Source organism: Molothrus ater, chromosome 11 (assembly GCF_012460135.2).
Source record: "Molothrus ater isolate BHLD 08-10-18 breed brown headed cowbird chromosome 11, BPBGC_Mater_1.1, whole genome shotgun sequence".
Lineage (NCBI taxonomy): Eukaryota > Metazoa > Chordata > Aves > Passeriformes > Icteridae > Molothrus > Molothrus ater.
Window position 1 is genome coordinate 11638218 of NC_050488.2, and position 14995 is coordinate 11653212.

The following is a 14995-nucleotide window of genomic DNA, read 5'->3' on the forward strand; positions in this document are numbered from 1 at the left end:
CAAATTCTGTGGTAACCCTAAACTCATTAACAACGCTCCCTGCAGTAACAGCTGTATGTCACAAAGCCAGCTCAAAATGACTTTACAGTAGCTAATAATAAACCCTTTCCCAGGGCTTGAAACTTAAAATCAAATTAAAAAACCAAAACAAAAGAAAAAAAAAAGAAAAAGAAAACAACCACCAACTCACCAAACCCTCAAACTGTGTAAAATGCTCTTTAGAAATACTCATCCTCTGCCCTCCAGTAAATTCTGTCTTATTTGGGGTCAAGCATTTCATCACCTCTCATTTATTTCAGAAGAAGATCTGAAATAACATTACTTAGAAAAGGAAGCTCCAGAATTAAGCAGGGTCAAAATTCAGAACCAAGGCCACAGCAAGTCTGCCTGCATGCAGCTCACTCCTCTGCTCACATTTAATAGTGCTATTTGCAGTGCTGGCAGAGCACTCCAGCCCCCTTTAGCTCTGACTTCTCCTGTGCCCTCCCTGCCTACATTAGAAAATCCCCTTTTGCCCTCTCCTCTAAAGCCACTCGTCATTCCTATCAAGACACATCACTGCATAAGGGCATTTCAAATGCATTTAACAAAGCCAGCATTGAACTTTATCCCCTATATCCATGCTGGCAGCACATTGCTCAGCAATTTTTCCACTGAAACTGAGTATCCCAATTACTGTCTCTAGTCTCACATACTTTCCAGGCAATCAGAGAAAAAAATCCCATCATAACCATCTTGTCCTTACCCATGATGGTCACATCATACTCGATTTGGAAAAGTGCCTCCTGGCTGCACTGCCGCAGGATGTTGAGGGCATCAGCGTGGGTCATGCTGTGCAGAGGAATCCCATCCACACTCAGCAGCCTGTCCCCAATTTTCAAGGACCCTTCCCTGTAAGAAGCCAAAGGCAATTCCCTTCTTTATGTATATATATACATAAATTCCCTTCTTTATATATACATATTCCCTTCTTGATCCCCTTCTTTGTCTATATATATTTATATTTAGATAAATAATCTATATATGGTTATATAAATATCTATATTTATATAGATGAATTTGCTATATATCTGTATTATCTATTTGTAAATATATGAATGCATTTTATTTGTGTGTATACACTTATGCATGCCTGTGTGTATATACATACACACACATATTAGGAAGTCAATTACTCTCATCCTGTAGGATGGAAGAACACTCCTTGGACAGTAGTCTGGGTTATTTATAGTACCAGGCCCATCACATTAAATTATGAGCACAAGAATAGATAGACTGGCTTTCCAACACAGCATCAGCAATTCAGCTGCACAGGGCCAATGAAGGGGCTGCCTCTGCAGGAGCAGTTTCTGCCTTTAACTCCAACATGTGCACTGGGCCAGCCTGGGAGCACCGTGCCACCTCCCCTCACAGCACAGGCACCGTAACACAGCTGGCACTGCACACCACCAGCATGGGGAGCCTCAGGGGGGCACCAGCACAGGAAGGGGACACATTCAGGGGACAGCTGTTGTGCGTCCTGTGAAGGCAGATGTGGAGGTGCAGTACCTGTCTGCAGGGCCACCTGGCCTCACGTAGGTAAGCACCAGTGGCCTGGACTTGTGCCAGTCTTCATGGGCTCCCCCTGTAATCAAAGCAGGAAAGCCGTAAGTCACCAGAGGTTTGAAAGTCTGAGTGAGAGCACCGAGAAAGAGACATTTATCACACAACAGCTAACACAGCCTGCTAGCAAAATCACTGCCCTAGATTAGACAGCCGGCAGTCCTTAGAGGCAGCAGGGGATCCTCTCCAGGACATGCTTTGACTGCTTAGCTGAGGTTTTTGTCATTCACCTTCTTACTTTTCCCACTTTCCACCTCTGCTTCTGCTTTTCACTGGAGAAGCTACTAACCTCTCAGCACAAAGCCAAAGCTGTTGCCTTCCTTGTAGAGGGACACTTCAATGGTCTTGGGAATAATGCCAGCACTGCTTTCTGGCACTAAAAGGAAGAGAGAAAGACCCAGTTACCCCAGATAAACCTTTTCCAACCACAGTGAAAAACAGTATCAAAACTCATCCAAACAACACTGAAATTAAAGTCCAGCCCAAAACCCATATTTTATATTCTCTGCTTGGAAGCAAAAAGAGCCCAGCCTGGACACATGAACCTTTATCAGAGCCAACATCATGTTTTAGGATGATTTCACCAGCTCAGTGTTGTGCATCTCCCCTCAAATTTGTCTTGGTTAATACCCTGACATTCAAGTAAAACCATCTCGTTTATCAACTGGCTTTAATGCATTCAGCTTCTCTCAAAAGCTTCTGCCACAGATAGAAACTTATTAAAAAAACCAGCAGCAGCATAAGGAATCAAGTCACCAGCTGACCTTAAAGAAAATGAAAATCCCAAATCCTCAAAGCATAAAGTTGGTTTCTTTCCCTTACCTCTCATATTTTGGATTTTAAAAAAGATTAAGCGAATCCTTTAAACTGATCCTTAGGGCAATTCAGTATTTTTATGTTAAATACACAGTACTATTTGTACAAAATACAAAATGTACAAAGTAAAGAGAAAAAGAAAGAAATGGTTTCCGTCTATTAATGTCCCCTACTAGCTAACAATTTATTGCACTACTGCAGTGATTATGGGACAATTTCCCAGTCTTTTCTACCCAGAACTGCAGGTGACATTTCAGCCTGGTCCACTCTGAAAATTCCTACTTTTCAAACCAAGTGTCATGAATAGCCACAAGGATAATCTGGAAAAAAAAACCAAGAACTTGACTTGGAGATGAAGGGTGCCCTAGGCACATCCACTGCCACATCCACTGCCATTTCCCTTGGCTCAGGAGGGGAGTTTCAAAGCAAATCTCCTCACTGTCCTCACTGACCACACTCACCCTTCTGCCAAGCACCCTGAAGGCTTGCAACCTGCAGCCAAATTAGGGTTAGCCCAGCCCTTAAACTAACCCAAAAGACATGCAATGGAGGCATGGTACTGTCTGCAGGCAGACAGCCCTGGGGACCAGCTACAGTGAGGCCAAATAAACCTTCAAAACACTGTCCCCACTTTGGTGCTACTGCTGTGCACAGACAGCTAACAGGGACACAGCCTAGAAATACTCCAGAAGGGAGTGCTCATGGCACAGGAAGGCTCCCAGCCAAGGGGTGATACTCAAATACTAAGAAAAGGGTATAAAGTATCCACAAATGAGTTCAGAAGCCATCCAATTTCTGTCCTAAGCATTGAAGTATGAAGTGCTGCAACAGCCTCTCATAAGATCAGTGAGAGCTGGGAAACCTAAGCCAGTGTTAACACAGGGTTTGGTTTATTTAAGAAAAAGATGATAGGACACAGTAGCCTGAAAACTAGATTTGGACTTGCAAGATCCCTTTCAAAGCAGGAAATTACAGAGTGGGGAGAAAAAGTCAAACCCACAAGCACAAGTTATTGAATTCCACTGTATTTCTGCTCTTTGCCCAGGGAAAAACAGAGGTGGGGGGATGGTGAGCATACACAGTGATAACAAACCCTCACAGCAGATAAAAGCCCACAATGAATTGGAATCAAGCAATAATTGACAATTCCCTGTATTTTGCAGTGCTTCTTTGTTTGGACCATTCATAAACAGCCCCAATAATCTCACTGAAGAGAAGTCACTATCTCAGTGTGCTCTTCCTGCTCATTTAAAGCTGAGGACATCTTGCATTGCTGCTACTGATTGAGCTGGCACCACTCCTTGGCTGGCAAGTTCAGTTTATCATTATTCCTCATAAGGAATATCACAGAGAATAAGGAATACCATGGAGAAGGGTTAAGAGTGGTCATCTCTAGGGAGCATGAGGATGTGGAAGACTTGAGCCACAGCTGGCTTTACCAGACGTGTATGCAAAAACTCACTAACATTCACAGCAGAAGAGAGGGGAATGATGGATACAGAGTCATCTATTCCAGATTAGATTTTATTCTTTTGGGTTTTATACTGTCATTTCTATATTCAATACTTTTCATCTAAAGGCAGCAGCTACAGCAAACCTCTGAAGTGTAAAATATCTTCCTATCTGGGGCAAAATGTTAGATTTCATTAGTTTTGTTTTTCCTGTCATTTTATTTTTAGTTGTTCTATTTTTTCTGCCCAGTCATTGTCTGATTGATCTGGGTAAATGAATGAGGAGTAACTGGGGGATTGTATTCACAATGGAAAGACTGTGATGAGAAACTGTATCGAGGAATTTGTTTTAACCAGAAACATCAATCATCAAGACAAATGGGGGCAAGAGCACATAGTCACCCATGACAGGACATAAGCCCTGTTATTTGGGTTTGCCATCTTCTGCCAGGGCCCCTTAGCTGGAAAGCAGATTGCTTCAGTTTCCCTTCTAAAAACACGTCACACTTCAAAGAATCCTGAGGACTAACAGCACTTGCCACAGTTCAGAAAAGGGCATCTGGTAATACATGTTTAAGACTGAATTAAACCTCTTGCAGCCACACTCCAAAAGGGAAAACGAGAAGCTGAAGCAGCATCAGGAGGCAGATTGGCTTGTGCTGTCGAGTCACTCCGAGGCAAGACAGACCAAATCAGCCATCCCCTGCCAGTGTGCATGAGCAGGCACCCACTGTGCTGGAAAAAGTGCTCTGCTCCGACTGCACAGAGCTCGGCAGCCTCCACCGCCCGCGCGAGCAGATGAAGGCAACGGCAAAACGCCCCTGGACACTGCCTTGGCCACAGCACCTCTGCATAAGCAAGTCCATCTGCATCCCAGGACAAAAAAGCAGCCAAGAAGAGAGAGCATTTTGCATTGTCTGAGAGGCACCCACCGGCTGGAGGGAGCTCGTATTCCACTTCCAGCACCACCCTCTCGCCCACGTTCTTCAGCAGGCTGATGATCTCATCGTGCCGCAGCTTGGTCAGGTTAATGCCATTCACCGACTTGATGTAATCCCCCACGTTCAGCTGGTCACTCCTGCAAAGAAATAAAATAAAAAGCAGTGGTAGCACAAAGTCTCCAGCTGGCTGGTAACTGTAGGACTTTCTGAACAAGCCAGCAATGCCGGACTGATCTCTGCTGTCTGATTGCACGTGTCTGCTACCAGAGGGGAGTGCTAGAATTGAAGCCATCTATCTCTCCCAGTGGCAAGTGTTCAGATCTGTATGTACAGCAACAATTGCAGTGTACGTATTCACAACCTCTCTGCTGTTGCTCAGTTCCCATTCATGTAGAGTAATCAGTCAAAGAAAAGCACACCAAGAGCTGTGTGAAAAAAATCCAGCAGGGAAAGAGAAAACATCTTTCCTTTTGCCTGTTTTTTGCAAAATTGTTCAATTACTCTTTCCTTTTTCCTGCTTCTTGAAGCCTTTCTTTGCCCATTTCTTTTCTGAGCCAATAATGTTACTTATACACTCAGTATTCAGAACAGATACAATATTAAACCACTTAGCTTGATCAAGATGTATTGTACCATGCAGTTCCCCTGACAAGGCCGCCTAATTTCACAGAACCACAAATATCCCTACAAAAAAATTTCAGAGCATAATTGCACAGAGCATAGGAAATAACTCAAAATAGAACATGTTCTACTTCCTGAAGCAACAACTTTGCATTCTGGGGCACTTGAAAAAAGGGTCTTGGGTGCCAACTACTTTAATTATAACTCTATTCATTCAGTAGCTGGAACATGCAACTATTCCTCTCCATTCCTGCTGCACTCTCTGAACCCCATTTCTATTTCTCACCTTGCAGCCAGTCCCCCTGGCCTCAGATTGGAGACTCTTGGCTTTCCATCTTTGTCTGTGCCACCTGAAATGGTTAAACCGAGGGTGCTTCCTTCTTTCTTAATCAGCTCCACGATTGTGACCCCTCTGAACTCCTCTGAAAGATTGGGAATAAAGACAAACAACTCAGTGGAAGGCACATTCCCTCAATCCCAAGTACACCCTTTTCCTACAGGGAGTGGGAAAGTAGATTTGAACAACTAGCATTAAGAAAAATTCTCTGTTTATTTGAAGTTAAGTTGTAAAACAGAAGTGTGTCCTGGTAGACCCACAGCAATGTTTGCATGCAGGTCTAGCAGGCAGGACCAAGGAAGACAAGGCAGAGCAGTATGGGCTTATGAGAGAGTAAAAACCTTGTATTTCAAGGTGCTGGAGGCAGTAGAAAAATTCAAAACCAGGGTAATGGGAGCTCAGCAATGGTCCAGGGAGACCACCTCAGGAACTATGTTTGATCAAGAGTGGGGAGGGCATTAACAGAGCTATCAGGTGGTCACAGTTACACAGGAGGAGGATGCTCCTGCAGCCAGGTCCAGGAGATGTGGACCTGCAGTAGCTGCCTGGATGGACTGAACAGGGTGGATCCTAAAATACTGTGATTAAAAAAAAACTATTATGAGACATCAATATAGTTGGGAGATACAGAACACAATGTGGAGTGAGATCCTGCCATTATCAGGGAGTGGAAGGGGAGGCATGACCTTCACTCACTCACAGCAGTTTGCTCACCCATCTGCACTAGTCCAAGTCAAACTCCCTCCTAGCAGCTCATCTGCAGCTGGAATTGAAAACAGGAGTCACTTTGACACCATGAGCTGTTCCACATGCACTGCCTGCCACCAGACACAGGTCCAGGTCCAGGGGATGCCCACCCCACACCTGCTGCACCAGTTCTGCTTCTGTGGGTGCTGCAGGCAGTGCACATTTTACCTTTTCTAGTCCAAGACAACACTCCTGTCAGTCCAGCACCTACATACAAGCCCAACCCAGTATTAGTTTTGATCTCATCACAGATCATGTCTGGGTCTTACAAAAACAGGTTTCCTAAATTATTCCAGCTTTTGGATTTGGCATGGAAAGGGCAGTAACTGAGCAGGAGAATCAATCCTGGCCTAAGGAAAAGACCAAGAGCTCCAAAGACTTGGCAAAAGGCAGCTCTGCAATACTGCATACAACAGACTCACACTCTGATCAAAGGAGGGCAAATAGGACAACATCCGCACCTTGCAGAGCCTCCTCTCAGAAGCTTTTACACAATTTGTCCATAGCATTATCCTTCTACCTCTACTATCTCAGTGTACTGAAATCTTCCATGATTTTACAGGAGGAAACCTGTCACCCTCACACAGGGTGCCTTTCTCCAAGGCTGTGAGGAGAAGGTGGTGATGGGCACTGGCAGCACACAACAAACAGCAGCCCCACAGATGTGGACAAAACCCCCATGTTGCAAATGGCCCAGGTGCTTGTTTACACAGTAAACCTTACCAGGCTTAAATGAGATGCTCTGTTTGGAGAGGGAACATTTGAAACCTCTTGAACACTGACTTCCAGAGCAAGGCAGGGCCCCTTAAACAGCATATTGACACAGAAGATCCATGCTGGTGCAGGGCCTCCTCCATCCATCCAAAACACGGGGTCTATTGGCACTGTGGTGCCTCATCACCAGCACTTTGCTCCTGTTCAAAGCCACCAGGACACCAGAAATTGCAGCTCACTTAGAGCCCTGCCATGCACTACCTGTTTTGTAAAGCACTTCCAAGAATAATCTGTGCACTTGATTAATGTGAGTAGGGAACCTCTTTGCAATCCAACTCCAGTCTGGCAGGCATTTAGGCACTGCTGGGCACCCATTTAATGTGGCACTGGCAGCTCCTTGTAAAAATGTCAGGTCCATAATACTTCTGCTCTTTAAACTCAGTTTTGATCCCTTGCCAACTGCAGTAAGTTAATTTTCAATTCACCAACCCAGGAGCCCAGGGGCTGCCAGAACCTTGGGGGGGCTTGCCACCGTGCTGAAAAGAACAACATCCAGCACCATCCTGCAAATTTCCTCTCAACTACAGACATGACTGATCAACACAGATGGTGCCACAAGGGGAGATTATTAGCTTTTCAATGAGGTTAAATTTTGATCCTTGATAGGCGTTTAAAATGAGAACTCCCAGAGTGAAATTACCCATTGTTATGGGTTCAAGGAGAAAATACTGCTCCAAAAAAGGCAGATCCCAGAGATCAACCAATCAAGGTCAGCCATAAGGAATTTTGACCCATGCTTCTATAAATCTACTGCTACTGTCACAGACCCACACAGTGTAAAAGTGAGCTGGTTAAGGAGGACCTGGTCCTTCAAGACATAGTCTTTAAGCACCATATATAAGCAGCTCTGGATTTCTTCTACTGGCATATATGATTGGACTTTGCATCCCAGGGCAGGAAGAGCACACCTGAATTTTTCCCTCCCTATTGAGATACCTTGAGCTGGGGTTGTTGGAAGCACTGGCTCTTGTGAGCCACTCCCCATCAGGGCTGCCCTGCACTGGTGTGATGCAGAATATCCTCTGGAACAAGTGCTGAATGATGAAGCAATAGCAGAAGGGCCCCCTTCCTCCCCATTACCTAGAACACACTAAACCAACCCTGTGACTGGTCATTAGCAGCCAGAAGTCAAAACCAAGTCCCTGCCTTTCCTAGGAAGGAGATGAGTTGTCCAAGGCAGCCTATCCAGACCTGCTGCAGTGCTGCTGGCACGTGAAGCCCAGTGCCAGCAGAGGCAAATGAATTACCTCTTCTCCACTTCCTCTTCAGCCCCTGGGGTGTTTCTGCTTGGGAAGGTTTATCTCGCACAAAAATTTGCTGTGACTGACTAAATATCAAAACAAACTTAGTCAGATGTGGGAAATTCAAAGCTTGCCAGACACTGCCAGTCTCCATCCTTGAGCTTGATGAGCTCAGCTATGGCAGCATTTCTTCCCTCTCTCCTTTTCTGCTGTTTTCTTCTTTGTAAGTGTCAGTCCAGTGCGGGAATAAGTCCTTCCCCAGCTCCCTGTAACTACTGTCAACAGGCCCACACAAGACAGGGATTGTACCAGTAACACACCACTCACTGAGACCAGTTACCACCATCCATTTCTGTCTTCCAGCAAAAGCCTTGCTGATAGATGCACCAAAATTAGTGTTTTGAAGGGTTTTACCCATTTTAGGGATATCCAGGTAAACTGTAATTGATGCCCCAATGTTTTGGAGCAGGAGCTGATCCCCTCCTTTACCTGGGATGCTTTGCCTCCTGGAGACCAGGGCTGCGTCCATCCCACCAGAGTCCTTGCTCCCCTTTGAGTAAGGGCCATCATCTGTGAGCAGAGCAAACACAGAAGCTGAAATTAGTACCAAAAGCCACAAGCAACTGAACCAGATCTCTTTAAGAAGTTGTCCTGGTGACACCAAAATTGGAATCCCATCTGTATCACAGACTGCAGGCAAGAAAAAACATTACCAGCCCCAGCTTTGCACTGCACTGTGTGGACTCTCACCTTGCAGCGAGGGAAACAGGAAGGCAGTAACTTTATCTGATTTATTCTTCTTGGAGCTAATCTGCTAGGAGAGAACAAAATTCCCTTACTCCTGTAATTATGTGGAACAGCTGAGGATAGAGAAAGCTGGGGCATTCGTATCACAAGTTTCAAGCCTGTCATTATGCTTGTGAAAAAACTTACAGTGTTTGGAAATGCAGTCATACATCAGGACACTCACAGGGCACTAAATCACTATACTTGAGTGAAATTGCCTATTCTTATAGATCCCATTATTTCAGTCACCTTTTCCAGCTGCTGTTCCAGCCTCTGTACAATATAGAGAGCACTCTCTTTTAAATGATTAAAAGGAAAAAAAAAGTCAGAGTGAAGAGAGAATAGCATTATACACTGTAAATACACTGTCCAGCATAAGCTGAAATTTAAGGCATCTAAATATCTTTGTATTGTCCTATTGGAAGGCTACAGAGTTATCACAGAGTTTATCTGCAGAGAAGGCAGCATGCTTTTGCAGATCTCATTTCCATCCATCTAAAATGTCTATTTTTATGGCATTTCATAAAAAGCTGGCTCTTTTCCAATTAATAATTTCCAGTAACGATATAGTACCAAATAACTCCCATTCTCAGTGACCACATTCTTGAATTTTTCAGTAGCTGTGAGGTTTAGAAGCTGTACATGATAGTACAAATACAGGTTATTGAAAACCTTATCCATTTATTCCTGTCCACAACCCTTAAATAAGTTACATTTAAGGTACAAAGAAATTTTTGTCCCCCTCCATACAAAGTGAACAAAAGATTTAATGCAGCCTCATTCAAGACAAGGGTCTGTACAGAGTGGACCCAATCCCAATGTTCAGTTTGCTGGCAGCCCACTTTCCCCATAAACAGAAAAAAGATGGTGTAAAATCTTAGTCTCTCTCACCAGGAGGTTTTTCCTAATATTCTGGTTTCTCCTCTCTCTATCAGTCACCTCATCCCTGGCAGAACTGCAGAGTCAGATAACAGGGATGGTTTGGGTGTATAAAGGAAGGTGGCAATTCCCAGGGGAGCAGCAGGACAAATCCAACTGCTCCCTGCCCACATTCCCAACAGCTACAGCCACCCTTTATTTCTTTCCCAAATGTGGTAGCACGTTGGAAGAGGAATCCTAAAGCTCAGGAAACCCAGCACAAGGTTCCTTTTCCACCATTGGAGGTAATTGTGCAAAAAGCATCTGCAACACACCCTGGGCCACCCAGGGCTGGAACTTTTTGCTGGCACTGGAGCATCAGCGTGCCTTTGGTGCCCCAGGCCACTGCGGGTGGCGAGGACCACCCCAGCATGCAGCACTGCTGCCAGCTCTGCCCCCAGGTAACGTGCTCAAGGCAGCGAGGTTCTGCTGTGGATGGGATCCCTGAATTCCTGGGAAACCACACAAGATGGTTCAAAGCCAGCTCCATAATCTGCTGGCAAACTGAAGCAGAGAACCATCTGTTTCACATAAACACACCGCCCCAGAGCAGACAGGCACCAGCACCCTTCTGCGCTTCATTTCCCCATCACAACCCCGACCAGTGTTGGTAGGAAACCCCAATTCGCTACTGGTTGCCTTCCCTACCCCAACAGCTTTTGGCAAACATGCCTTGGCTTCCCTTTGAGCAAGAAACCAGGTTGCCTGTGCATTAACAACAGCTTCCAGCAGCAGCCAAGTGCCCAAGAGCAGTGACCTGAGCTACAGGCCCTGCTGGCAATTAGCAACGCTGCCCTGTGCCGCTGCTCCTGACAGCCACATCAGCCAGCAAACAACCAGCACCACAGCTACCCTTCTCCTACTGCTCCTCCCTTCCAAACTCAGTGGATTATGTGAAAAATGTTTGGGCTTCTCCCCTCATTATCTGGCTAAAACGTTTGAACAGGAAAGGAGTCTGCCACACGTGGCCTGCTGAAATGGGAACTGGCATTTGCTTGCAGAGCATCCCTGCCTGTGCACGGCTCTTTGTTCATTTGCAGCCCATTTCCTGCTCTGCCACTCAAGCTGGTAATCATGCAGTCACTTTTTATGAAATTTTTTGTTAGTTTGTGCAAGGGGTTACATTGTTTTTTTAATAAAGGAAGTCCTTCTTTTTGTGCTCTCAGTAATTTCTTCTGCCTAGCACAGGACTGGTTTGGGGGTGAGGCTGCTAACCAGCTTTGATTGATCAGTCAGCCAAAACTGCAGCACCAACCCAAGCACTGAAAATCCATGAACCTCTCTTCTCCTTAAAATTGGGAAAGTAACTCTTTTTTTAAATCCTGTGCAGGTTCTTTCTGCAAGCAATCCATGCTGGAGCGATTAGAGTTGTATTTATCAAGCTTTTTCTCTCACAGCAAGAGGGCCAGAAATCTTCCAAAAAAAGATTGTGTAATTGATGGCTTTCAAGCAGTGATGGTAATGCTGGCTCTAGACCTTTCAGAAAAACTCACCAAGTGCATAAGACCCTCAATAAAACTGAGATTGCAACACTTTCCATATATTGATCCCTATATTGATGGGAATCTGTGGCAGCATACAAAGTTCCTGTAAGTCTTTGACAAGAGTTTTTACTATTTACATGCCCTACTATTTACATAACACCAGAGAGAGAAGAACTTCTGAGTCCCCACACCTTCCCACAGAGCTTTGAACTCTCCCCCCCTGCAGAAGCAGTGCAGAACAGTGATACACATCAGTGTACAGTGTACCATGTACAGTGACAGTAAACAAGAGAGAATCCCCATCTCATTGCTTCAAAAACAAACCAGACAGATGAAGGAGCAGGAAAAATCTCCATGCTTTAGCTGGGGGGGCAGGAATGAAGGACAGTCAGGGCAGACTCTACTGCCCCTGCAAGCACAGGCACCACGACATCAGTTAGCTGCCAAGCCAAACTGTTTAAATGGGGGGAAAAAAGCTTCCTTGGAAAGAGCAGTGATTTAGGAGTTCATTATCCCTGCCTGTGCGGGGGAAAAGGAAAGTTTGGGGTTTTATTCATTTAGAAGAGCTATTAGTCTCTATTATTAGCAGAGATCAGTTCTTAATGAAAATGAGCATTGGCTAAATCAGATTCTGTGACAATTAGACTGCTGTATGCAAGTTGTTCAGATTCCTGGATCACTTTAAGACAGTTCCTGCAGAGAAAGTGCATTAATCTTATGGAAAGACCAAGAGGTAAAACTTCCCATTTGTTTAATGGAAAAAAGACAGTTGGAGACAGTTGTTTTGCTACAGGGTAATTGCATTCCTTGTTTAGGGAAATGAATACCAAACCAGCATTATGAACCAAAAGCTGTTCACGCTAAGGCAAGCCGGTATTTTTTTTGCTAGAATAAAAGCTTGGGGCTGGAAGCAGAAATCCAAATGACTAAAACTAATTGCAATTTGATCCATTTTGAGGAGAGTTAATTCTGTAAGTCAAGGGAGGCATTTAGCTGTAGTCAGGCAAAGAGCAGCCAAGGGTACACGAGTGTGGGTCAGGCAACCAGTGATGATTCAAACTGCGGCTCTGGGAGCAAACCTCCAGTGCCTGGGATTTTAAAGATCTCTGAGTGCCTGAAGATGCAGACATATATTTCAAAAACAGACTATAATCATCTAGCTGCATCTTTAGGCATCTCATCACCTTTAAAAATTTGATATATTACCAGAAGGAGGGGTAGGGGAAAGTGGTATATCCATGCACACCCATTCTGAATCTGAAATTTGTTTTTAGCTCACACATGGCACAGCCCCCACTACAGCCTGGCCAGGAGCTGGACCATCATCAGAGGAGGACAGTAACACAAACCTCCCCACTTTCCCCAGGCTGGCACTCCACATGGCAGCACAGCCAGAGGCATTTCATGCACCAGTGATGGATTTAGGCTGGATTGCAAGGCTGTACCCAACCGCCCCTCCAGCACAACTCCCCAGGGCAGTTTGGGTTATTTCAGCACCACCACAGCAGGATGGGGACAGCAGTGCCAGTGTCAGCTCTGCACAAGAGCAGCACAGTGGTGGCCTCCCATCTTCAAAGCACTTATCCTTTAACATGGGAGACAGGCAGATCCAGAGAGCCCAGCAGGGGAAACAAAAAGCCCATTGAATACTGTTACAGGCTGCATGATTTCCTGAAACTACTTAATTACAAAGTTCACTGCAGAGCAAGAGCTCACCCTATGTGTTTGCTTCAGACAAGGAGCTGCTTGCACAAAGGATCCCACCTCCCCAAGCCTTCCTCAGCAGGTGACTTGAATTTTCTTCTGCCCATCTAAATCCACAGCTCCTCAGGCCCTTGGAAAATCTGTACATGAGTTCACTATAACCAGTACAGCTGCTCAGGTCTTCTCCCATCTCTAAGAATACAGTGCTTTGGCTCTGTATCATTAAACTTAAAGAAAAGAAATAAATAGAACCCCAAGAAACAGATGAAACATATATATCAGTGATCTCTAGACTGCTTTTCCTGGAATACTGGAAAAGGTGAGCTAAAGCATAATCCTGCCCTACATAAAACTAATCCAAGCATACAGCAACAAATACATTAAATCCTTAGACAAGATAGTCCACACTCCTGTGCTTAAAACAAGAAAACAGAAAGTCACTTTTGCGTTAGGATTCTGCACCACAATTTCATTTTCATCACACTGATTTTAGCTTGCAGCATTAAAAAAACCCAAAAAAAAAAAAAAGAAAGAAAAAAAGAAAAGCCACCACAAACAAAAATCCCAACCCAACCCTGAAAGGGCCAAGCATTTCCTCACTTTTTATTCCTGAGAAGGTGGGGTGGGCTTGAAGAATGCCAGTGAAAAACCCAGTGCCCACCACAGCTCTAGCCCTTCCCTCAGCCCAGGGCACCTTCCATGTAACTCTCCCACAGCACTAATCCAAAGTCAAGCAGTGTTTTGAAATTCTTTTCCCTTCCTTTTAGCCAGAAAGATTAAAAACAAGTTCCCCTTAACCAGTGAGCTCAGACTGGAACAGACCAAGTTATTTAGGGTGCAGCTCCTCCCTAATTTCATAAATGCATGTATCAACAAATCTGGTAAAAATTGCAGAGGTTGTCTTTTGTAAAGAAAAGCCTCTCATTTATCCCTTTACTGGCAACAAATCCCCTCCCAGCTCATACTCAGGAGACACCCAGAGACAAATGAGAAGTTGGGGAAACTTCTCTCATCACAAATTTCTGAATGAAGAGCCCAGGAAAACAGCCATGCTGTACAAGAACCACCCTTGCTGGAAATAAGGCTCTTGGCCCAAAAACAACAACTGAGTTTTATCCCATTTTCCCAGATAATTCTGGGGGAAAAAATTGTTCTGAACCTGCTGCCAGTCCCTGTGCCAGCCCTACTGCAATGGCACTGTGTTCCCTACCCTGGCCTGGGAACGTGCTCCACCAACTGCAGCTCCTTGTGCCACCAGAGGCTGTTGTGGCAGCTCCTCCATCCACTTGTGTAGTTGCTGCTCCCGGCTTCTGAGCCAGGAAGAACTTGTCCAAACTTCAAAGGTATTCCAAAAGGAAGTTGTACTTTTTAATTCCTTCTCCTCAATAGACACAGCATGAAATTTGTCTCCCCACACCCTCCACATTTCTCCTTCCCTTCTTCTGTATTCATTCACCTACCAACCCTTCTCAGGCATGTACAATTTCATAACACCTGCTGCTGTATTCACAGGAATCAGTTCTAGGAAAATACAATAGCCTACTGTTCAACAGAAACTCTGTGCTTTGTTCTT

The 14995-nt window shown here is 44.9% G+C and overlaps 1 protein-coding gene across 5 annotated transcripts in view; it reads right to left on the reverse strand.

Moving 5' to 3' along the window:
• The window catches only part of GRIP2 (glutamate receptor interacting protein 2), a 249001-nt gene that overhangs the window by 50635 nt on the left and 183371 nt on the right, over window positions 1-14995 (reverse strand). For all 5 annotated transcript variants that reach the window (XR_004981034.1, XM_036390864.1, XM_036390863.1 and 2 more), the window contains exons 2-7: window positions 9020-9100; window positions 5718-5853; window positions 4802-4947; window positions 1892-1978; window positions 1549-1624; window positions 746-891 (exon numbers count right to left, since the gene is read on the reverse strand). Coding sequence is in view for 4 of the 5 variants with exons in the window: in XM_036390864.1 (XP_036246757.1) it covers window positions 746-891; window positions 1549-1624; window positions 1892-1978; window positions 4802-4947; window positions 5718-5853; window positions 9020-9100 (672 nt within the window). In the remaining variant the exon portion in view is untranslated. The remainder of the gene's footprint in view (window positions 1-745; window positions 892-1548; window positions 1625-1891; window positions 1979-4801; window positions 4948-5717; window positions 5854-9019; window positions 9101-14995) is intronic.